The sequence below is a fragment of the Nyctereutes procyonoides genome, unplaced genomic scaffold (assembly GCF_905146905.1).
Source record: "Nyctereutes procyonoides isolate TBG_1078 unplaced genomic scaffold, NYPRO_anot_genome, whole genome shotgun sequence".
Taxonomy (NCBI): domain Eukaryota; kingdom Metazoa; phylum Chordata; class Mammalia; order Carnivora; family Canidae; genus Nyctereutes; species Nyctereutes procyonoides.
The window spans coordinates 52585732-52612355 of NW_026575049.1; the positions used below are offsets into that span (position 1 = coordinate 52585732).

General features: G+C 35.6%; 1 protein-coding gene across 5 annotated transcripts in view; it reads right to left on the reverse strand.

Annotated features, from left to right (window-relative positions):
- The window catches only part of NRXN1 (neurexin 1), a 703336-nt gene that overhangs the window by 107529 nt on the left and 569183 nt on the right, over positions 1-26624 (reverse strand). For 3 of the 5 annotated variants that reach the window (XM_055329133.1, XM_055329132.1, XM_055329131.1), the window contains 2 exons: positions 24473-24562; positions 22768-23087 (listed from right to left, as the gene is read on the reverse strand). In XM_055329133.1, the coding sequence (XP_055185108.1) occupies positions 22768-23087; positions 24473-24562 (410 nt within the window). The remainder of the gene's footprint in view (positions 1-22767; positions 23088-24472; positions 24563-26624) is intronic. The other 2 variants (XM_055329135.1, XM_055329134.1) reach the window with 1 other exon arrangement.

The following is a 26624-nucleotide window of genomic DNA, read 5'->3' on the forward strand; positions in this document are numbered from 1 at the left end:
AAAATATGACCATGAATTTTTAAAGAGAAAACATAGTATAAAGTACTTTGGGCATGCCACAACTTCTCCAGAAACATACATGCAGCCTTATAATTAGTAAGTCTGGGTAATTGTGTCAAGTGAGTGGTGGAGACAAAAAAGGCTGTGTGATTTTGGTGGAGAAAGTGGACTCCTTTGGTTGGAAGAGTTAAAGAATAACTGAGACTTTACACTGGTTTCTTCCTGACTATAAGCCTCAACTTCCTTTTCCCTAGAGCATTTACTCTAGAAAACCTTTAATTATTATTTCTTTCCTGCTCCTCTTGAAATGCATATAAATCTCCTTAAAAGCCTCTTGCCAGATTTATGACCTAGAGAATGTCTTTCTCAAGGATGTGGGAGCCATCCCATTGAAATGTAATCATCAGAAGGGACAGCATCCTTATCTTCTAGTATCTGTGGAGGATGGGAGCCTATCTTCTGTGAGCCTCCTATTCAAATTTATAAAAATATCCTGTCACAAAGAAACAAGAAAGTTTACTTTCCCTTTGGTAAGGACAATTAGCAGACACAGGTGGCCTATGATTCCCCATCTCAGATCTACAGCTCTTTGTTTCAGTGGAGTTGAGATCAATTCCCCATATGCAATAATCTCAAATAAAATCTTCCTACCTATTAACCTTTGGTACATTTTTTTTTTTACTTTGACAGGAAACATCCACAGATAATATACAACTTGAGCTATGCCATAAAGTATAGATGGAATGTTGGTTTGGAAGGGTATATAGCTTAGAATAAAAAAATCACATATATTTTATTGGTTAGTAGTAACTAGTTATGGCACGTCTCAATGCTTTACTAAGGTTTATCACTGAGAATTCTTAAGTATTTCAAAGGTTACATAGAGAACACCATCTAAGTGTTTTTTAGGTTTTAAATTTCAAAACCCTGCACTAATATAGAAATTCAATGGCACTGAAGTCTTGTATATGTTTCTAGGAAATTGATCAAACAGTAAGGTCTTTGCACATGGGGTGGTGGGAAGAGAGAGAGAGAGAGAGAGGAGTTCCTGACTTATAATTAAAAATACTACCCTCAGAAGAACTGTTTTCTAAAGAACTCTTTGGAATGTAGCATATGGGTCAATGTGTAAAGCCAATCTTTTTATACTAAACAAATGTAAAGTTATATAAATATAACATCCAAATGACTCAGGTAGCTTTTAACTCTCTTTTCTAAGACTAAAGTAGTAAGTTTTGTGGCTCTATATAAAGAAATTAACATGCTTGGATGGAATCTACTGCTTAAACTCAGGATATGTTATTACACTATTAATGTTGATGTATCTTGAAAAATTTAACATATTTTAGGCAAGAGAATGAGTTACAAATGAAATCCATTTTGGATAGCCAAAATGACTATCTAAATTAATCTGCTTGTTATTAGTGGAATGTTTTTCTTTATTTTTAATAATTCACATACATTTAATTATAAATCAGAATTTATCAGTATGAATTAATATACCATAATTTTCTTAGCCAGATTTTGTTTCTTTTTACAGTATAAAGTATAGTCACTTAAGTGCCCTGAAAATATAGAATTAGGAATCTTTTAGCTCAATGAGTCTGAAAAGAGTGAACAAGTATCATTTTTCCAATTCTTCTGCTGTCAGAGGCTAATCGCTTGCTCCGCCATATACCTAATTGTGTACTTAGAAAATATCAATGCACAAAGGAAAAGCAATGCAATTTGTCTATCCAAAAGCATCATATAAAATGACCAAGTGCTATTAAGTGCTAGAAATGTGTCTCAAAAGACTCTCCATGTCTGCATCATTTTGGGGTTGTTTGGAAGTTCAACCCTTTTAGTGAGAAGTATTGAAAGATAAATCTAGTTCCCAGCCCTTAATTCACCACTTACAGATGAGGCATTCTTATTTGAGAACATGTCTCCTGGTCTTGCTAGTTCCTAAAGAATGTCTCTGGCCTTCCTTAACAACATATGAAGTTTAATAAAATGAAAGACACAATTGCCCCCTACTCAGTTCTAAAAAGAGTGAATACATTATCCTTTGTATGGGACAGAATTTGTTAAAAAGAATTCAATATGGATCCTTAAAAAGATAATATCTACCATTCAATTTGAAATTCCTTTTGGAGAATAATAAAAATGATAGATATGCTATTTCACTGTGACTAGTCAGCCATTATTATTAGGAAGAGTATGATTTCTAAATATGCTGAATGTCTGATGATATGTGCAAGAGAGAAAAGGCACCTTTGTTCACCTGTAATGAATGGTCTCTTGTCCATTCCCTACAAGAATTAAGATTTTCTTTTTTAGATCACACCCTGGGCTGAAGGCGGTGCTAAACCGCTGAGCCACCCGGGCTGCCCGAGGGCACAGAGTTTAATTTAATGTGTTCACTGCCATTTCCACACTGCCTAGGACAGAACTTTCCTCTAGCAGGTGTTTTACAAGTATTGACTAAGTAAATGAATGAGAGAATGTCAATATTTGAATGTGGTTATGTGTATTGTTCATAACCGTGTCGATCTGTGTCTTAACTATTTCCATCACATTCCCTTTTCTTTCTAAAAATATATTTTCATGTGTAAAAAATAAAATAAATAAAAATGTATTTTCTGTGTTGATTTATCTGAATGCTGCTCTTCTAAAGTCCACTTGCACAATTTATATGTAGTCTAATGAATGAGTAGATTTTATCAGAGGTGACTGGCCTACATTAGAATGTAAATCAAAACTAGAATTCATTATTTTAAATTGAAAAAAAAAAGTTTGGCTCTATTTGTCTCAAATAGAGTTGAAGTCATGCGCCTTTCTTATATTTTATTCTTTCATTTCATCACACAAAAATGAGAATATGTGATGCTAAATGAGAACATTTTATTGACTTCACATCTCAGGAAGAAATAAAAGGCAATGTAACTTGATTATTTGTAATAAGAGATGCCATACAAAGGGAAGTTAAATCAAAAGTTTGGATAATATCCAAAACATATCTCTTTAGCTTTGTGAAAGTTTCCTTGGTATCTTCATTTGAATATCAGTGTTTCTGCTGTTCTAGAAATTCAAACCACTTGAATCAAGATACCGTATTGTCTTAGCCAGTTTAGGCTGCTGTAACAAAATCCCATAGACTTGGCAGCTTATAAACAAGAGAACTTTATTTCTCACAGTTCTGGAGGCTAGAAGTCCAAGATTAGAGTGCCAGCACGGTTAAGTTCTGATGAGACCCCTCTTCCAGGATGCAGACTGCTGACTTCTTGGAGTGTACTCACATGGTGGAGAAGACAAGAGAGGAAATAAGCTCTCTGATGACTTTTCTATAGGCACTGATCTCATTCATGGGGGACTCTACCTTCATGACCTCATCTAATTCTAATTACCTCTCAAAGGCCTCATACCATCACTTTGAGGGTAAAGTTTCAACATATGCATTTTGGGGAAATGTAAACATTCAGTCCATAACATATATTTTATAATTCTAACTACCTGGATTCCCCTTCCCATATAAAATTGGTTTCACTCTCCCTACCCACTTTACCAAAGAGTAGTGTTCTTTTTTGTTTCTTAAGGTGTTTTTGGATTGAGAAAAAAGAATCCAACTGTTAACTTCTGCCAGATATTTAAACAGATTTTATAGGAATATTAAGGTGAATTAAAAGCAAAATTTGGAGATAGATTATAATCCAAATAATATTCTTATTCTCATAGAGGAAAACAATGACATTCCTTTAAATTTTGTCATCTTTTTTGCCTATGGTCTGAATGACAAAACCTAGTAAAAAAGGAAAAGCATGACAGCTACAAAGCATATACGAAAAAAAAAGTAACCTAAAATATAAAACAGAAGAAAATGTGAAGGTACGTGGGTTTATGTGTAAAGGAGACAGAGGAACAGTGACTGTGATAAGCTTATTTAATCAAGAACATGGAAGATATAAATATACTGCAGCTCAAAACAGATTCATGTACTTTGTAGTAGAGTGATCTTCGAATGATGTGATCTTTGACCATCAAAGTTTGTTGATGAATACCTCCAGGGAAGAAAGGGGATAAAGCTAACTACAGGGTTTAAATAGTACCTGCTGTCAGCTGAACAAATGAGCTATTCTGATAGTGCATGAGCCCGGGAAGGCATTGTTGAAATAACCTTTATTTAGGAGACTATCTTCAGAGGAGAGTGGGTAGAATGGAAATAACCAGTATTCGAATTGTTAACTGAATTTCTCAGATTTTGACAAAGCTGTATACACATTTTGTTTGTCTTGACTTGTTAGCTATAAAACAAAAAATTAATGTGGCAGCATGATCTTACCATGTGGTAGGCTGGTGCATAAATATAAATACAGGTTAAACTCTGTAAGTTGTGATCAATTATAAATGGCCTCAATTCTGGCCGCCCCATTTGCTGAATCTGGACTGACCTTGTGCCCTGCTTTATCAATGCAGCAAAAGCAAGATTATGCAAGTTCTGAGGCTGGGCCTCAAGAGATTTTGTACAGTTCCACGCTCAGAAGGTTAAGTTGGCCTTCTAGAGGATGAGACACACATGGAACGCAGACAAGCTATTCCAACCGTGTCATCTTGGATCAATCAGTCCTTAGTCAGCCTGGTGTTTGATCATCAACAAATGAGCTAGACTAGCTGAGGTCACCGCAGATTAGAAAAACCATCCATCTAAGCCCAGTCCAAAATGCAGAACTACAGAATTATGAACTACATTTTAGAGTTTGTATCACAGCAAAAACTGATAAAGTAGGTGGAAGTGCTTAAAAAAGGGGATAGAACAAAACTTTAAGCCAGCTTAATTAAATAGAATATCTTTCTCTGAGTAAATAGGAATAGTAACCTTTAAAATGATAAAAAAAATAGATGATAACTATATAAGGCTAGAATGCATCAGGTATAGTTAGATTTGAATATCATGTTTCTCTCCTATGCTTTTTATTATGATAGTCTTAGTTCCTTTTTAGAGAAGCAAGCAAGAATCTTGCTTTAATTACCATCAGAATTAACGTGTGAAGGCTTTGAAGTCAAAATTTTAAAAGTTGGAATGCTGGAATACACCTAATTAAAATTATCTTCTGCTTCCAATACTATTCTAATATCTCCATAACATTTCTGCTCCTTACTCTCTGGAACAAATTGAATTGGGACACCAAGACAAAACTATACCTGGCTTTTCATTTTGGCTTTTCTTCATTGATGAATAGAGGGTTATGAAGTCAGAAATATAACCCCATTTCCTTCTAAGATTTCATTAAAGATAAGATATTAGAGAGATTGAAGGCTATTTTGCTGGCTTACCACATCATCTACTTCCAATCATCAGAAATGAAGGACAATAAAATAATGCAAAAGAACACAGGCCTTATCAACCACAGAGTCATTTAGAATTTTTGCAATTGCTCTTTGAGTCTAAATGATTATTGCTAAACTTTGTGAAACTGGGATGAGATTAAAAGATTATTTGGGGTTATATATGTGCAAAACCATAAATACTCAAGCAAGTAGAAACTGTAAGCAGGTTAAGCTGAGAGAGGAAAAACTAGGAAGCTCAGAATTCAGAAATGCTAAGAACCATACAGTGTTTTCTTCATATTTCGGGATCTGCTAAAAGTTAAAAAACAACAAGATTAATTGTGGGCACAGGAAGACTTCCCATCTGTCATTTGAATGTGAAAAGAAGTCACTTGAAATGCAAAGAGTGTTCTGTTTTATAAAGTGACTAAAGGCAGGACTGATCTGAAATCCTCCAGTCATAGTAATCATCCTTATGTCCAGTTCAAACTGAGGGAGAAAATAGATGCTTTCTGTCTCTCCCCACTGAAGGCCCACGAAAATAAAAGCTAGCAGAACAAAAAGTGGGCTGTAAACTCTTAACAATGCAGAGCAAAAGAATGCAGTTAGATCAAGAGATTTCCAGAGAGGTTTCTAGTAGAATACTAGAAAGAGGCTTACTGAGTAAAATAAGCCCAGAAAGGCTCCACTTAGGAGATGCCTCAGAGAGATAGAGGGGATAAAGAGTCAGTGAGAGCCAATCTGGAGATGATCTAGATGGATACTGGCAGAAAGTAGATATAAACATCACACCAGTTGGCATTCCTCTACTCTGCGACAGTGTGGGGGCCTCAAAGAAGATTCCCTGAGGTCCGCAGCCCATTCGCGGCTTGTAGAATTTCCTCCCCTTGAGTGGGGGCGAAACTAACAGCAGCCATGATAGAATGCCACATCCAAGGTTAGATTATAAAAAGTCTGTGGCTCCCATCCCAGGTGAGCTCTCTTCCATTCTTCCTTGTTCTCTTTTTCTCTCAGATCATTTGGGGGAATCTGAGATCTCAGGATCTCAGAGTCCCTGGGGGAGATGAGCTGCTAGTATTTGTGAGGCAGCCTTGTGCCTACATGTGAGGAAACACGGCCTGTGTAAGCCACATGGTGAACTTCTAAGGGAACTTAAAAGTAGATTCCTACTCTCTTCTGGTCAAAGATTTAAATGAGACTGTAGGCTTGGTCAATAGTTAGACTCCAGTTTTATGAGAGACCTTGAGCCAAAGGCACCCAGATAAGTTTCACACAGATTCATCTAAGCCACAGAAATTGTGAGAGAAAAAAATGCTTATTATTTTAAGTTGTTAATTATAGGGATAACTTATTACACAGGAATAGAGTCTGTATGTAAGTATGTATTTATTTATTTAGGGGAGGGATAGAGGGAGAGGGGGAATCTTAAGCAGCCACCATGCCCAGTGTGGAGCCTGATATGGAGCTCCATCTCAGGACCCTGAGATCAGGCCCTGAGCTAAAATCAAGAGTCAGACACAACTGCCTGAGCCACCCAGGCACCCCTACACAGGAATAGATGATTAATATAACCACCTAAAATATAGAACAAAAAGGGCTTTTTTACCCCAAAGCAAAAACAAACTAACAAAGGAAGTTCCAGACCATTCTCTTGAAAGCACAGAAATGGTCTAAGAAAATGCCAAGGTCTTACTGTGGTTGTTCTCTTCATTCTGATATTAGGAGGTCTGCTCAGTGTCTTCTATCGCCAAAGAAAAAGTCTGCCACTTACACACTCTGCCCAATTAACCTGAGTAGGCACTTCAGAACACCCAGTACTGACTGGTACTCAAGAGCAGAAAGCCCAGATAGGAGATGTCAGGGTGGGGAGAAGGGGAAGAAAGGTCTGATAGAACTGAAAGTATGATTTAAATGGGAATTTAGGGTGATAATACAATAAAAGTAAGGAAAGCTATGCAAGAAAAAAAAAGAAAGAAAAATATTGAGGAACTCCTGGAAAAATGAAAACCTGGAAGACAAATCCAAACACGAAACAAATAAAATGTCCTAGCTTTCAGCAATTGATAGAATGGAAGGAAATCCATTTGACCTTGATTCTGGGAAAATCCCCCCCTCGAGTAGTCCAGGTAATATGATATTGGACTCACAGAAAAAGAAATGTAATCTTAACGCAAAACTGAGACTGGCATCTCGTGCTATTTACGTAGTAATGGTAACTTAAATGCTGTTTATTGCTTTTCCATTTCAGACTCCTCATAGATAAAATATGGGAGATTTGGTTGTGGTTGCCAAACAGAATGTCAAAGTTAACATCCCTAGAAATACTATGAGATGGTGAGATGTGGAAAAATAGAAGGAAAGGAGAGGAATACGATGTCTTCATCGTACTAATGTGGATACTCAGAAGATATTGTCATAAACTAACAGAATGAAATATGGAGATGTACATATATTACTTAAAGTGGAAAAAAAAATAACTAACCTATATAATATGAAATTCAGAAGAGAAGAAGAAAAGAAAAAGGAAGGGATTAAAGCCAGGAGTTAACCCTCAATTTTCATACTGGAAATTATATAGATATTGTATAATAGGGATAAGTAAACGAATGGAAATATATTATTTTGAGATGTGAAACTAATTACTGAAAGAATTATGAAAAGGTATCATCTCTGGGTAATAAGACTGGAGGTGGAGAGGGGATGGATGGGGGATTGTTGCCCTTTCTATATACTATCTTCTAAATCACATTGATTTGTCTTCATGTGCTTGTATTGCCTTAATGAAAATAATTTACCAATTATCCTCACTTGTTTTGCATACATGCAACAAAGCAGAAAAGTGAATTTTGCCAGCATCCTGCTATTAGATTCCAAAATAGTGTAAAAGAGCAGGTTATAATTAATGTTATTTGCAATTTGAGGTACCGCCCATTTAAATATATTGTAGTTTCAAGTAACCCACACACCAGGAATAAATTCCTTTGACATTTCCTAGGCTTTGTCTAGATTTGTCTGTCATCAGGAATTCACTCCACTCCCCAAACTTCATTTAAGTCTTTGTGTCCAATTAGTGTTACATCAGCATGCTCTAATCTCTTCTTTTACTTATCAAGTTCTTTGTACTTGGTTCTCATTTTAAATTGCCTATGAAAATATCACAGCTTTCACAAGTTTAAACCTGGCAATGACTATCTTTTCAAAATATTATACAGATGGTCCTCGATTTATGATGGTTTGACTTATGAGTTTTTGCTTTGATGATGTTGCAAAAGTGATATGCACCCAGTTGAAACTGCATTTTGAATTTTGGTCTTTTCCTGGGGCAGTGATATGTGTTAGGATACTCTCTTGTGATGCTGGGCACCAGCAAAGGAGACACAGCCCCCAGCTGGCCATGCATTCCTGAGGGTCAACAACCCACACATTTGATACCTACACAACCATTCTGTTTTATATTTTCAGTACAGTATACAACAAACTACATGCAAAATCAATAATATATCATAAAATAGGCTTTGTGCTAGATGACTCTGACCAAGTCTAAGCTAGGTGTTCTGAGTACATTAAGGTAGGCTAGGCTAAGCTATCATATTTGGTAGGTTAGGTGTATTGAAAGCATTTTTGATCAAGGATATTTTCAACTTGTCAGGACATTCTGACAAACCCATTGTAAGCTGAGGAAGATTTGAACACTTTTCCCAGTTCCATCTGGTTTTCAGCAATAGTTAACATCTAAATCTATGACAAGCTTTTCTTGAAATACTGTCAAGGGTCTCTGGTGCAAACTCGATCTGTAATGGGTCTCATCTAGTCAGACTTCCTTACTGTTCTCCAAATATTTTCACCTGTTTATTACTCATCAAGGTTGGCTAGAGATATCAAAAGTCAGATAAAATACTTGGAAATGTGAATTTCTGGCTCTTGAAGATGGTCCAACTACTTGCACAATTCTGAGATGTGAGCAATATGACTGGCTCACCACAGGCAACAGTGGGAGAGGTTAGCCTTCTGTGCAGACAGTAAAGGGTGCTTTGCTGTAGAGAAATTAAAAAACAGTAATAAATCTGACTAAAAGTCAGCCTGCTTTTTTGTCATTACAATGTGTTAGCAATTCCAAATTATACAAGTAATAAATATTCCCCCAGAGAGGGGACCATTAGTGCTGCCTATCCCCCCGCCCCCCAGGTAAAACATAATAATCTAAAAATGATATTCTACTAATATCTAGAAAATGGTTTTACACCTGAGAATCTGTTACCTGATAGACAAAACTGTACTGTTTTGTACCCTTCTCCTTTCCACCAGAGAAACAACTACTGGAGCTTCCTTTCTGGACTAATGTAAATGTTACTAGTACAAATGGAAATGAGATTTGTGCCTTTATAAATCACATCTATATCTTTCTTCAAATAAATATGCATAAAATTAAAAAAAAAATCCAACAACCAGCGTTTTCAAATCATCTCTTTACTTTGCATAGGAAGGAAACTATTTCTTTTATTCCTTTACTATATATATATCATTTTTATTCTCTACAAGTACCGATCAATCCAGGAAAACTCAAGACTAGGCCAGACACAGTACTTATCTCAGCCCTGGAATATGTACTCTGTGTGATCATTAATTTATTTATTCAAAAACTGTTTACTGCCTGTCCACTTTGCATCAAGCACAGAGTGAGGTGCTATGTATGCGCAGATTAACAAAGCACAGATTTTTTTTTAAAGATGTATTTATTTATTTATTCATGAGAGACACACAGAGAGAGTCAGACATCCAGGCAGAGGGAGAAGCAGGTTCCCTGCTGAGCAGGGAGCCTGATGTGGGTCCATCCCAGGATGGATGAAGGACTTGAGCTGAAGGCAGCCACTTAACTGACTGATACATCCAGGCTCCACAACTAAGCCCTTTATACATGTTTTTTTTTTTTCCTTTTCTAAATAAAGTTCCCAAACAATATACAATGGAAAGCCTTCCTACAAAGTACGTAAGACAACGAATGAGGCAATTAAATAAAACAGGGACAACTTTAGTCACAAATGTAATTAAACCTGTATCTGAAACCACAAGAAAAATTCTTAGTTTGGACAGTGGAAAGCCATCAGTTTACAACAGAAAAAGTAGGTCATTTGGCTGCTCTGTGATGGCTCATTTTCTATGATGTTATGATGGGTTGCCATGCTGACTCTTTCTAGAATTATTACTAATGGCCAGCTAATGCTCTGCATGGAAAAGTTGGGTTTAGGAATGTCACCACAAAACTTGAAAGAATCTCGAGGAACCTTTTTCATTTCTGAAATCTGGGCATTAGAACCAGAGAACTTCTCTTTATTGAATACAGATATTTTCTATTTTCTTCTAAAAGAAATTGATATTTCTTTTGTATTCATGAACACAAGTACCTACACTATTCTGTAGCTGTGCACACAAGCTTTTGATATGTATTTGGGGAGAGCAGCTGTAGAAATAAACTTAGAGGTTTAGAAAATATGAAAATAAATTTCCCTCAAGTGTTCCAGGGCCAAAGTTTTGTTGCTGAATTTTAAAAGCTGGGTTATATTTAGTGGAGATCTCATAATAGCTAGTACAATGGAGTATAGCAGATAGAGACTCCTCTTGTGGGTAGCCTGCCAGGCTTGCAAACTTTATAGTAGAATATATTTGTTCCCTAGATAGGTTTAGCCAAATTCAGGCCCATTTCGCTCTCTTTCTCTCTCTAAAGATTTTATTTATTTATTCATGAGACACACACACACACACACACACACACACACAGAGAGAGAGAGAGAGAGAGAGACAGGCAGAGGGAGAAGCAGGCTCCATGCAGGGAGCCTGACCTGGGACTCGATCCCGGGTCTCCAGGATCACCCCCTGGGCTGAAGGTGGCGCTAAACTGCTGAGCCACCCGGGCTGCTCTCATTTCTCTTATTTGAAATTCAGGTCATTATGTGTGAATATGCAGTGTCTAAAAGAGGGTCTAGCACATGGAAGAAAGAAAAAAAAAAAGGAGGGTGAAGAGAAGGAAAGAGTGGTGGCTGGGTGGGACAAGGGAACTAGCAACGAAATATGTGCCAGATGCTACACTAAAACCTGGCTTATGCAAGTATAGTTGATATTCCCAAAGAATCTGTCATCAAGATAATCATGATTTTAAAGTTTCTATTATTATTGGTTCATATTTTATTCCAACATTGTAGCAGGTGGTACTGGGGCTTCCTCACCCCAGTATTTATTCCATGTAAAGATGAAGAGGACTCAGCTTCCCTTACGCCACTTAGCGGAGTCTCTAGATCTCACTAGACTGGGAGAATCTAGGACAAAAAGGGGCCAGGCCACCTATTAAATCTACAGACTGGATGATAACATCTATTTTAGAAAAAGGTTTCCAGAGAATGTGAATAATTCCAGAGGCAGGGTGGTGTCTAGCACGTTGCCAACGCTCAGGACATGTAAAGTAATACAAGTGTGTTGCTTCAATATGCTAATTGTTATTAAAAAGGGACTAAAATATCTTCCCTCCTTTAAATTTGTTTCTGAGTTTCATTTATGTTGGTGGTGCTGTTAATAATAGACCATGCATCTGTGATGTACAAAAGCTTTGCTATTGTTGAGTTAGGGCACTTTATAATTTATGGATGGATTCACTAATAATGTAAATGTCTGAGAAATGGTTCTAGTTATAAAACCCTAAATCAATAGGTACCTCACCCTCCTTCTTAAAAATTAACTTGAAAGGTGTATTTTATATGGTAGGTACACAAAAGATATTTGCTAATTTGTGATTTTAAGTAAAAACATTGTGGATTTATAGGGGACACGTACCATGGCCAATATATATATATATATATACACACACACATAGGTATACACTGCTATGTCTTATTTTGTTTAATTAACATTTAGAATGCTTACTGGAGAAACCATTGGTTAATACTGGTGTTATCTGTCTGCTAGAGATCCTCTATGAAGAGAATAGTTATGATGAGAAAACAGTGAAATCTGTTTAGCAAATGCTGTATCAAGGCGGATGAATTAGCTAAACCTTCTCTTGAGGTTCCAGCCTAATGATGTTAATATGTTTTTACTGTTGGTAAATTTTCAGTGATGCCAACAGATAAGAATATCTAATAATAGTGGTTCTAGAAATTATGATAGAGTTTTAAATTTAATCTTGACATTAGTTTATTGAACAAAGCTTACTGTTTTATATTTATAATGAAAGGAAAAAACCAAGCACCATTAATTCCGTACACATACATACAAACACTCACACACAATTATCCTTTGTTTTTTTTTTCATGCTTAATTTGCTTTCTCCTTCCCTCAGTGAAAATAATTACTACATATAAAAGAGGAATAAATCAACAGGTGTAATGCAAATACTTGTGTATTCAAAAACCAGAAGTTCATATTATATAATGGCACAAATTATTTACAATACTGATAAACCTAAAACAAGAAAATAAGGCTAAATTCTTGCTACTTTGACATTAACTAATTGTTTAATAAAAATAAATTCCTTTGCCCTAGACTGAGACTAGAAACTAGAGAAGGTGGCAACCTCACCAGTGCTTCCTGAGAAAACACTGAAATTACTGCCACATCTGAAGTCCTAGATACAGAGTCTTGTCATTCTGTTTCTCCAATGCTAATAAAGATTATATCAAAAGAGATTATATCAAGAATCCCAAATCTAGTTTAGTCTAACTCACAGCTGGAAGCGCTTAATGTTTTTCATACCTGAGTTGAAAAAGGAGCATATGATGAATTTTTAAGCTCCTTAATCAAAACATTTATCAAGGACAGCTACAGAAATCATATTTGCAAGATTCAGCACCATATTCTGAATTGGCTTCTGTCTGAGAATAGCTGGGACACAGGAAATTTCTGGGCTATTCAGTCAAGAATAATTTCAAGTCACTGTTATTGTTGTAGGTGGTGGTGGTGGTGGTGGTGGTAGGGTGTTGACTAAAATACTGTAGAGTATGCAGAATACTGGATAGTCTTTCATTGTACAGTGTACAGCTTTCATGGCCCTCTCTCACTAACTGCCCATGACAGCTCTTCCCCTGAATGATTAAATTCATTCCCCATCCCACATGCTCGTTCTAGGGGAATGGTGCTGCCTCCCTGTGGAGAACATCTCACTCAAGAGAGAATTCTGCTTGGTACATGCCACATAATTGATGCTTTCATTTAGAAACATTAATTCAGAGCTCTTTCTTTCTTTTCTTTTCTTTTTTCCTATCAGAGCTATTTCTTCAAGGGCAGAGAAAATAGCTTTATAGGTAAGAAAGATGCTTTAATTTATACTTTGTACCTGAGAAATGCTTTCCACACGGAAGCACCATGTGTGTAAGGGTTACATGTGTTAAGGCACTTTCTATTTCTTTACATTTTAGGATGAACCATATGAAATTTCTGGGCTTTTTGGATAATGAAAAATTGTCAAGTAGCAGTAATTCTATATAGTGCATATAATTGACTCCTTTAATATTCACAGTAAGTTTATGAAGCCATAATCCCCATTTAATAGGTGGCCAACAGGTGTTAAGGGGCTTTAAATAACTTACCCAGGGTCACACAACCAGCTTGTGGGGAAAGGAAGGCTGAGATTTAGGTAGGCATTCTGGCTTCCAGAATTGATGCCCTTGACCACTATGCAACATTGCCCCCTAACATCTAACACTGGTATTGCCTCCTCGGACTGTCCCTTGCCACTTTGCAGATCAGACTGGGAGAGACTGCGCAGTGTATGAAGGAGGGAAGTAGGAAGGTGAAGAAAGGAAAGGGCTTTTCCTGCCGAGGTGTAGGGGAGCTGACAATACTGACTCCATCTTCAGCACTCTATCTTGTTCATACCTGCTCACTTACTCCCCTGGGGCCATATGTTCCAGGACCTCTTGGAAATTAATTTGCATACCTTACTAATGCCCACCAAGGCCAGAATGGAGGAAGGTTTGCTTTGACCCTCCATAAATGTGTTAAAGATAACATGATCTCTCCCTTTCCTGACACGCAGGTGGTGCCAGAAGATCTAATTAGATGTAAGGTGTCAATTAGATACATACAAGTCCTTTGAGGTATATGCAAATTATGTGATCTTACTACAAGGCCCTACTGCATGTTCTTGCACTACAAAATTGTCCTTGCAGTATAAAAGGTCCAGAGTTTGTGGAGAATGACTGTGCAGCTGGTTCATCCTCCAACAGATCCCCTGTTAGTTATCCTGAATACAACTCTGTGTAAATGGTATGGAGTGGGCCTGCTCTGGTTTTCAGTCTTTAAGAGGCTTCTCGGTTTGGGAGATACTTGTCTCTCCCCCATCTTCTAACCAGAGGACACAGAGATGTGAAATGCATGACTTCTAGAGGTTACTGTGAATAGTTAACCAGAAGGTGAGGTGAGGGAAGAGTAAGGAGGAGAGTGGAGATAAACCTTCTAGTAAGGCAACAAGGAGGATGGCTGTGAAGGATGGATCCTGATGGTCATCCCAAGGAAGCTACCTTTTATCCTAAATAGCTCAATGTATTAAAGAAGGTAATATGATGACTGTATTTCAGTTTTTGAAAGAGCAAACTGGCTCTTGTGTGGCGATCATATGGAGCTAGTTAAGAATATGAGAAGACAAGAAGTAATAAGATTCTGAATGGAGGCCATATTTAAGGACAGAAGACCAGACAGCTCAAAATACCCTGAAAAGAAACTGGCTACATAGCCTTGGGTAAGTTATGTAGTTTCTCAACTTTCTCACATATAGAATATAATACCAAGCCATACTTTCTGAATTTTCATCTCTTCCTCATAGACATTTATACCCTAGAATTTGATTATACTTCTTTTTAGAAAATATTTATTTGTTGTTTAGAGAGAGAGAGAGTGCATGCACGCATTCACGAGCTTGAGCAGGGGGAGGAGTGGATGGAGAAAAAAGAATCTCAAGCAGACTCCTAGCCAGTGTGAAGAGCCCAATGTAGGTGGTTCCCATGGCCCTGAGAGCAGCACCAGAGCTGAAACCAAGAGTCCTATGCTCAACACAGGAGCCCTTGATTATACTTCTGATTTAATTAACAAGATGTTTATTAGTCTCGTGTCCATAGGACCACATATGGCAAGTAGGCACAATTCCTTTTTGGTTCTGACCTTGAATGGTCACGCTCCTATAGAACCTTTGGGTCAGAGCCTGTTCTCTTGGACATGGCCAGGCTCCTGAGTTGGAGGTGATGACTCTTTGTGACTCTGAGTGAGGTAAGGAGTGGTGTTCAAAAGGAGGGTTTGCTTTATAGGTGGCTTGAGCCAGACCTCTTCCTGAATCTGGGGCCTGGTGCACCCAAGTTTTTCTCACCCCAGGACTTCTCTGCCAGCCTAGAGAACTCCTAAGATCCCAAGAGATGTGGCTCCCTCTGGAAAGAGTGGTCTTGGCAGCAGTGCCTGTGACCTGATTCTATCATCCTCTAAGCTGCCTGGATGCTCTGCCTATCCCAGCCTATCCTCTCCCTGTTCCTCCCTGAGGGCCTGCACTTACTGCATCCATATACCAGAAGCCACACTGCAAACCCTGGGCTTTCCAACTGTACTTTGCTCGCCTTCCTAGGAGCCCCACAATGCACCCACCTGGACTAGGCCTTGGTCTGAGCCTGAGGGCATCCCTTATTAAAGAAAAAAAGAAAAAAAAGAAAAGATAAATCTTCGTGTCACTTTTGTTCTAGTTTCCTAAAACAGCAGCTAGTTGCCACTAGCGCTATCCACACAGGTATGATCCTGCTTGATCTAAAAATAAGTCTGAATTTTAATATGCCAGTGTTCTCTTATAATTGGTGCCTATATCACTAATAATCTATGCATATCTATTCAAAAAGGATTGCTATTTAATGCCCACGCATCCCCAATACAAACATCCCTTCTCTTTTTCCTTTTTTGTATAAGTGCTATCATCCCATGTATGATATTTGTTCTAACACTTAGGTTCATCTTTAACGAAAATGTAAGCTTCGTGCAGAAAAGTCTAATTTTGTTCAATGCTATATTTCCAGTCTGTAGAACATTGCCTGATAATATAAGTAAATACTTGGCAAACATGTGTTAAGTGAATAGATGGATAGATGGATGGATGGGTCGGTAGACGGATATCTTTATCTAGAAAGAGCTATGTCTGAAGATGTCTCAAAACCAAGGTTACATCCACCAATAGGACACCATTTTACCTAGTAAAAGTTCCAGATCCTAAAGAAAATGCATGAAGCAGAAGATTTTTCTTAAAATAAATTCCTTAAAACGTATAATCCTGGCACTTTTGCTCACCAACAATCAGAAGGAACAATATCCAAGCAGCAGTTGCTTATCTACATTTAAAATCACAATGAATTACACTTGTCTTACCTGGCACCATTAGTTTCAGGAGAATATGCCTTTGTATGTATTTTTAAATCTACACCCAAGTGTTTCTCTTTCCAATAGGCACTGAAATCTGCTGTAAAAATGTACATTAATTTACGTGAATTCAGCAGAATGACTGGACTAGCAAAAATAAAATTAATTATTCATGTCACCAGTATTTTTAAATGCAGAGTAGTTATCAGGAACACACATAATTATATAATGCTGTTATTTTTTTTTACAATGAAGCCACAGCTGAGGTTAATTAATATTTTTAATAAAAAATAAAATTTTGCTTTTGAAGTTAATGTATTTTGTTAGTTTTAAATATTTTTCATGGAAATATGTGTACACTCTGCTTACATTTTTCAAACAAACAGTATTAATTTTTCATGGGCATTTCCAATGCTGCCAGGAAACAACAGCAGCATCCAACATATTCAAATACTCTTTTCTTGCTTGAACACTAATTGGGCTTCTTTTTGCAACATTCCATAGGAATCAGATGCTATTTAGTAGGACACTGCATATGTGAAATACATAGGTCTCTCACAACCTATCGATGCTTTTAAATCCTCAACAGTTCCTTTACTTGGGTTTGTCATGCCCACTCTGAAAAAAGTCTAACTAGAACCACAGAATTGTTTCAATATATTTCACTCATGTTTCCTAATTCTGCCCTACTCTGTAGTTTCTTACTAGGAGTTGCAAACTATAGTCCCTCCAGTCAAAAAAAAAAAAAAAAAAACACAACACAAAAAACAAAACAAAACAAAAAACCCCACAAAATCTCTCAAAGCCTTATTCTTTCTCTTTTCTCAAGATATTTGAAATCAGATAAAAAGAAGATGAACAAGGCTATGGATTCTTAAAACCAGGTAAGGATACCAGAGTCAGTTATTGCTCTGAATGCAAAGGACAAGGCTTCACCATTTATTATTCTTATGAAGTGTGATTTTTTTTTGCAAAGAAATATTTTGTGTATGCTGTAAGAGAAAAGTTTAATATGTAGACCAAAATGGAATGCTTTGGAAACTCAAAAAGGGATACTATTAACAATTACATTGGTACACCAGGGGTACACAAGAACTGTACAGGTCAACCAAGATGAATGGCCATCCTGTGTAAAAGTCAAGAGTGAAATCTATGCTTTGAAATAATCATCTGAAGACATAATTAAGAACATCACCACTAGTATCAATGAAATTTTAGAGCAGAATGCAATTCAAGAGATTCTTAGTTAATCCACTTACAGAGGTAGTAAAGCCAAGGTGTAGCCATAGTAACCAAACTATCCAAGCTACACAACAAGGTAGGTGGTTGTGTATAAAGTAGAAACCTTGTCTCATGACTTAAATTTTCTTTCCATTCTCCTATACTGTAAGTAAAAGGCATTTTTGTGGATCCATATGATGCTCTACAGTGTGCATATAGCTTGTTAAAATAGTCTTGAAGAAAAGAACCAAAAGATTGCAAAAGGCAATATAAAAATTAAAACAGAATAAATGTTACAATTTTGATCTTAGAAGGAACAGCACAGCTGCACTTTCCTTTCTTTACAGACTACAATCAAAGGAAGTGAATGTTGCCCTCTGCAAGGCTGGTTTACTTTTACTCATTTACGTAGAGCTACGTTTACATTATAAGACACTGGCAGATTATTCAGAAGAGGGAACTCCTAGAAGCTGGAAATCTTGCATGGCACTCCTGTCCCTCATCCCAAGAAGCTCTTGGTATCCCGAGAAATTTTACTAGCAATTATTTGCAATTATTTGCTTTTTGAGAACAGCCTTAGAGAAAGCTTCTCACTCTCTCTTTTTTTAAGATCTTAAACAGTAGTGTGCATTTTAATGTACATTTTCCTGGTTTGGAAAGTTTCTCTTTAAGATGAGCAGGTCTTATGGAAACATTTAGATATTAAATATTCTAAGTAAAACAAATGTTATGAAATTTAAGTAATGCACATAAAAAGTATAATTTTAAAAGTACCATTAATATTGTTATATTCACATTTTAAAAAGCCATTTAATCAGAGGAGTTGGTAAATTTCCTTATTTCATATATAAATCAAGTCTTTCTATTTTTTTAAAGAATTTATTTATTTATTCATTAGAGACATGGAGAGACAGAGGCAGAGACACAGGCAGAGGGAGAAGCAGGCTCCATACATGGAGCCCAACGTGGGACTTGATCCCAGGACTCCAGGATCACGACCTGGGCCCAAAGAAGGCGCTCAACCGCTGAGCCACCCAGGTGTCCCAATGTCTTCTAAAGTAAACATCCGTCTCAAATTTGATCATCAGTCAGAAGAAAAACATTTTTAAAAAGCATATTTACTTTTAAGTAGGAAAGTAAACAGAATTCTATGGGACATTTTAATGAATATTCTTTTATAAAAATTCTCTGACTCTGTAACAAACAAAAATACATTTCTCGCCTGTCACTTGCCCTGCATTCAGGATGGCCGAACAAACCTCATCTCATCTATCTGAAATGAATCCAATATAATTTTGCTTGATCAAAAATCTGTTTCCATAGTTCTAAAACATGCAATCACCCCAAGGTATATTGTCATTGTAGCTTAAGTGGCTCAGTGTTATCACTGAGGAAAATATACTTTGATTGAGAAAACAGTCCAGTATGGCTTTTGAAAAATAAAATGACCCTTCTTCATAAACAATTGAGTAAGGCAGTTGATAAAAGCAGGCAGATACAGCCATAGAGATAGGGTTTAAAGAAAGATGCTTCATCTAATCTGCAAAAATGGGTCAAAGGTTTCTGTCCTGGAATTAGCATTGCAAATCACTCTCTTATTTAAACTTCTAAAACTGACAATTCTAACAGTTTAAATTCTAGGAATATCAGTGATCTCTTCATAGTTGAAGGGCAATTTAAAAATCAATTGTGAGGTAAAGAGAATTTGCAACAAATTACTCTGTTACTCAAAAATAAATAACTTGCTTCCTTCCTTAGTAGTTTTTTTCCATATATGCACGCTTTATTACCTGAATACACATACATATCATTATAAAATATAATTTTAAAACCTGTTGGTCCAACCTGAAAATACTGTTGCCACAATGGACTATTTGTGGCATATTAATCCAAATTATTTAATTGCTGTTATTTGTCTGTTAAAATCTAAAGATTAAAAATATCTATTTTTTAATGAACCCAGTAATCTTTTATTTAAGTCAATATCTTCTCAAATGAACCAAATAATCACTAATTGATTAGATCATTTACTTTCATAAACCACTGCTGTCTTTAAACATGTAATGGCTTATAATAAAAGAGACTCTTTTCATTGGAAATTAATGCATAGTTAACTGTTTTCCTTTTGTATTAATTAATACTATAAAATGCATAACTTTATTTTTTCATTTCTAGGTACTGAGCTTGCAAATGCAATAGCTATTTTGCACGTTTTCTCAAAAAACAGAATTTCTTAACATGTACCAGTTACTAACTGATAAAATATATTCTAGGAAAAGTTGTTAAGTCTTTCTTTATTTTGGGATACATTTGGTTTACCTAGGAGCTTAGACAATTATAATAACAATAAGATGAAATAAGGCTACTAAGAAAAATCTCTGATTATTTCAAATATTATTTCCAGGAACATTTCTAATTCTGACTGTCCTACAATGTCCTCTTATGAATTATCTCATATAAAAGAAATAGTTTATCAATCACTTTATTTTTCATTTTCTTATATCAAATTCAGCTTAAATAAACAATAAGCCAACAGCCATAATAATAAATCATTAATGGTATAGTAGTGAATATCAAATGGAGTTGACAGATATGCCTAAATATGTCTAAAGTTTTAAATTCACAAGTCTTTATCCAAGGGACTAATTGTTATTATTAACCATCTTAGAAGGAAAACAAGATAAATTCAACAGAAAGATTATACTATGAGCACACATACCCACTAAAATGTATATCGCATAAGGACAAGGGTATTTGTTCATTGTTCATTGTCCAGTGCCTAGGACAGTGTATGTATGGCACAGATAGAATGATCAATAAATATAATTTTTTTTCAATAAATATAATATTAATGAACACCTGGTGAGACAGCTCATTTTACTTTGTGGCCAAATGCAAATCAAAAATAAAGAGGGTGGCAGAGAGAAAGAGAGAGAGAAAGAAAGAAAGGAGAAGGAAGGAAGGAAGGAAGGAAGGAAGGAAGGAAGGAAGAGGGGAAAGAGAAAGAAAGAGAGAAAGGAAGTAAGGAGGAAGGAAAAAAGGATAGTGCATATAGGCACATACTATATAATACTACATATATGAATTTACAGATCATCTCTGTAGAGTTTTCATCATCTGTCTTCTCGTAAGATATTTTTTCTCCCTTTCTATTCTGTTCTTCCCACTCCTTCATATTGAAAGTAAGAATCAGAATCTGTTTTCTTCTTTCTCTGGTAAACATAAGTTAATTAGTAGACACAGTACTGATAGGAACAAATTCACCTTATTCTACTCTTTCCGAATTTGACAGTTAAGTCTGTTTCAAACACTTGAAATAAAAGAAATGTAAAAATAGTTGTTGTCATTCTTGTTTCTTTAGAAGGCAGTTTTCTAGAAAAGTTAGGATCATGCATTTGGAAAAGCTTTATATGGCATCTACTAGGTATATTCATTCACTATTAAAAACAAAAGGAAACAATCTAGACCAAGGAGAGCACACAATTCCGAAAGACAACACAACAGAATATATACAAAGGCTATAAATGTCTTTAGGGATCTAGTAGCATTTAACAGCATATCAGCATTCTAATAGCATTCTCTGAGGCAGAGAGGGTTTTTTTCCTCCTTATTCTTTACTGATGCAATGCCAGGGCCTGATACACACCAGGAGATTACTAAGTATACCTTGACTGAATTAATATGATTCTAAGTTATAAAAGTTTGGGATTTAAAAATTATATTTTTCAAGAATTTTAGATGTAAAACATAAACCCATTGAAGTGAATTCTCGGTGAGGGCAGTTAATCACATATAATACAAAATATGTTAGCACAAGACAGTTTTTCAAGTATCATATTTTGGGTCTTTATCTTCAGATAAACTAATGGTGCATTTTTCTTATAGAGCAAGGGCAGGCATAGTGATTATTTTGAATTAAGTTACCAAGGAACAGCCAGATCAAGAACACCATGATGCCCCTTTGCCTTCATAAAGCAGAAAATAAATCTCCCATCTTAAACGTGTCTTCCCTGTACCATGAGGTAAAGAGACATCCATGTCACCAGACATTGGAAATGCAGAGCCAAGAAGGCTTTATAAACAAACCTTGTTACATTTACTATTTTATTACCCCAGCCCAAATCCTATTTAGAATTCCTTAGTAATTGAAGCTTCCAAACCTAAGTTTTCTTGCTCTGTAAATCTCTTACAGATATGTTTCTTTGTCTAAAAAAAAAGTATAAAAGCTCACTGTCTTGGTCATTTCTTAGAGCCTCATTTTCATGATTGAGACTGTGTACATGTATCAAACTTTTTTTTTCCCTCCTGTTAATCTGCCTCATGTCAATTTCATTCTTAGACCAACCACAAGAAACTTGAAGTGTAGAATAAAAACTTTCCCCCTCAACAACACTAAACAATAGCCCTATCATTCACCATGAGAACCACATACCTATCAATTCAAAATTCTGAGGGCCTCAAAATACAATAGAAATTTGTATGCAATTTTTCTTCAAATTTGTTTTGTCTTATTTTGATGATGTGTGGAGCCTGAACAAATAAGGCCTTCCAAATACTTCACTAAGTTACTTGTTTATTTAACTTAAAAAGTGAAAACCCTGTGTAATTAGCAGCAGTCCCCTCGGCTTGGGCTAGACTAAGGTTATTCATCAAGACTACCAGCTAGCAGCTAACACCCAATACAAAGCAGCAAATCTCAAATCAACAGTGTACACACATTTCACATTCAAACTGCTACTAAGCAAGACTCAGAGAAAGCCACAGTCCCTGAGATCAGAAACAATCCCATTTTGGAAAAGACACATATGCGGAAATGCCTACTTTCACAACCACAGTTCCAAAACAAAGGAATGAAAGCCACATACTCACCTGGCTAATGGGTTCTTTTGTAGGGGGCTTTCCTCTTCTGGCTGTGCTAGTAGCTAGGGTTGTGGTGGTCTCCATAATTGATGTGGACATCTCTGACTGCATGGCAGTGGCTGTCGACTCAGTTGTCATTGAGGAAGGCACTTCACCAACAAGTCTCACATTTCCCACTATGATGATGTTGGCATCATTTTCGGCTGCCATATTCAGAACTTTCAAGCCATTGTAGTAAAGCCCAGAGAGCTGGCCCTGGAAGGGCTGGCCCTGCTCTTTCCCGCCAATTATTATGGTTGCTTGGCTATTGAAGATTGTGAGCTGACGCCCTGTAAAAATAATATTACATACATGCAAAAATGTTGATTGTGAACTCTACATTCTACAAAGGATGATAAAACAGATCTTTCATGGGGTGGATAATGAGAGCAATAAACTATAAGAGAGGCATTTGACTCATAATTCATTGCTTATAAATGAGGTGTCCATGAAATGCATAATCATTGGCAAATACTTGTAAATTCTCAAATTATTGTAAATGTAGTGCTTTTGCTAAAAGACCAATCAAAGATACGTATTATAAATCAGTTTTTAGTGGATCCCTTTTCCCTTTTACCTCACGATCTTATACTGTTGGTCTCCTAAATCTAAATTGTTGAATTTAAAAAATGTGAGATATCTAACATTTCAAGTATTTGTCATTCTACAATTACCACTGGCAGAAACTAATCTAGAGCAGCTAAATCTAATTTTAAATTTATGATAAAAATTTCATAGTTCACATAATGGCCACATGTATCTATATGCTATTCTTTAAAAACGTTTATTTTTTGAAGGCATAGTCCATTGTTATTTGAATTATTCTATTTTTCCGGCAATCACACTGAAAAGAAATGCATGGTTTACACTGAGCATGTCAGAGACAAAAAAAAAATCCAAAAATATTTTTCTGATTGGCTTTCAGCAAGTCTATTAAAACAAAACAAAATGAAAAAAAAAATAGCTTCAGATGTAAAAAGCGGCTTCAGGAATGATACACAAACCGATGGAGAAATTATGGCACATTTCCATCAAACAGCAATCCTCAGCAACAGTACCAATATCATCAAATTGAGTATCCAGTTTTAGCAGATTGCTCTCTGCTCATAAAAAGCATGCACACAACTTTAAGTTCAGTTTTAATTAGGGCTTGTTCTCAAATGCTCTTAGAAGGTTGCAAACGTTAAAGGGACTTCATTTTGACTGGCAATCCATATTGCCCACTATTTAAGATGCCTAGAGTTTAAACCAAGAGTTTTGTTTTGTTTTGTTTTGTTTTGTTTTCAGGACCATAATAAAGATATCAGAACTACATATATTTTAGTTAATAATTTAGAGGCTGGAACATGTAATATAATCTATGAATGATTTATCATTTTGGGTTAATGCTTGCTGTGAGTACCTTCATAGATTGAGTTAGTGGATTATATTTAACAGTCCCTTTAACCTTAAGTTAACAGGGTAAGATTATTAAACAGCTGGTACGTCTAAAAATGTATAGAAATTATTATACAAGGTATGCAAATATTACTATCTACATTTTACTGTTTTAAATTTGTTTTTAATTTAGTTTTACGGAAAATTTATTTTTTATGTTTATTAGTGTTACAATGAAGTACTACTTGGTTATGTTCAAATTATTTTTTTATTTGAAGTTTTAATCAATGTTTTTTACCTTTGTCGAGTAGCCATTCATCAACTACTCGACCAAGTCGATATGGAATTCGCTGTCTAGCAATCGCCAGGCGCTCGTTATCATTGTTTCCTTTAAAGTTTAAAGAGACATTTCATTGGTTAAAATCTGTAAGGTCAAAGGTTAAAAGTTAATACTTAAAGCTTGAGCTATACAGTTGCCACATGATTTTTTGAAATTTGGAATTTTAAAAAGTTCTACCTAGAACATTTCATGTTTCAGACTTGTCATTCATTCATTTATTTTATTTTAGCAAACAAAATTATTCCTATGTTAATTGAAAATTAGAAATCTGCATTTGAGCTAGGTTATTAAACTTATGTTATAGACAGACCCGAACAACCAATTTAAACAGCATATAATAGCTTTACAAAAAAATGACCATTGATCTCAGGGTTTTGTCTTTTTGATGTTTCTTATTAACTAGTTAAACATGTTCAGGTGAAACAGGTTTAAGTTTTCAAAATACATTCAACCTCTTATTCCAGATTAGTAATTTATGAACACCAAACTTCATACCATCTTTGGCACACTGAAGCATCTAAAATAGGCCTAGAATACTTTATGTCCTATTCAAAAAATAGAAATTCTTATTCATCTCATTTAAGGAAACCACAAAGTCTGAATAGTTCTTGTATATTCCACACAAATTGGTTTATCAATAACTTGGACATCACAAGGGAATACATCTTGTATCATCCAAATATGTTATTACAGGAAAAGGCTTTGACAAAAGTGACTTTGTTTGAGTGTCCTCCAGTTTCACTTAAAGCTTAATGTGTTGAAGTGTATAACATTTGAAAAAAAATTATATGTATGCTCTTTTATCCTCAAATATCTGCTTTTATTAAACTATTCTAAAGAAGGCATGACAGTATAAGGAACAAATACAATCCACAAACAGTGGTTCCGTTCCTACTCAGAGATTCAAACTAAGTGGGAGCCTTGCTTCTTTGAACAAAACCTTATCTGATAGAAACACAGTTTAAACTGACCTTGAATAATGCTTGCAAATAGATGAATGTACACTTGGTCTAGAAAGCACTTAGGAGGAATCTAGGCTGCCATCTCAGTGCTCAATTGTATATATTGCAAGAAGTTTTTCTATTCTGTGAAAATTAACTAACATGGAATTTGAGCTAAAACATTTTGGCAAAAGCTCAGAGGAGAACTCAGAGAAGGAAATACTGGAAGGTAGTACTCCTGACGAGAAAAGACTGGAACATTTTGCTCAAAAAGATAATGGATATAAATTTTTCTCAGAATAATTTGTAAGTGCTTTCTTATACTTTTTTAGTATAAAAATACTAATATTTTAGTGTAAAATAAGCTTAGTATAAAAAATACTAATAGTACTACTGTAGTATTCTTATACTATTTTATTATACTTACCACAATAAAGCTACCATTATATTGGTCACACACTTTTAGAGAAGTAGACAAGAACTGTCACTTAGATCTTATCAATTTGTCCTTTGAATATCAATTTGACCAATAATATTTCATGCATTAGTACTTAATTTAAAATGTAAATATGTTGTATTCTTGAAACTAGCATAACGTTGTGTGTCAACCAGGGATAGTTTTAGTATACTGATAATCTAAAAAAAAAAAACCCAAGGATACAAACAGCTTAAATTCCAAGTCTATCTTTGTTGTAAAAGAGTGCACAATTTATGTTCTCTTCTGTGTGCTTGCATACAAATTATATTTGGAAAAACACACTAAGATATGGTATTGGTTATCTTAAGGCAGTGTGATGAATGATGAGTATGTAGTTTTCGCTTATATTTGATTTACGTGATAAGTTCATGTGCAGGCTTTGATAGGCAAACACGAAATGTTTTTTCAAAGACACATACCCTTTGCTCTATTAACTTCTTTTTCCACCAACACTCATATCAATTTGCACTGTTATAACTCTCCTGATGACTTTAAAATTAGGTGTTTCCTTATGCAGTTTTTCATGCTAGAGTATTCCCATCATCAGAAATGATTATTTCCTCCGACATCACCCAAATTTAGGATCCATATCACCTCTTGCACAATTACTACTACAGCATATTAACAGACTTTTGTGTCATCTCTCCAATCAACTGCATCCATTCTCCACATACCAGTCAATATCTAACTA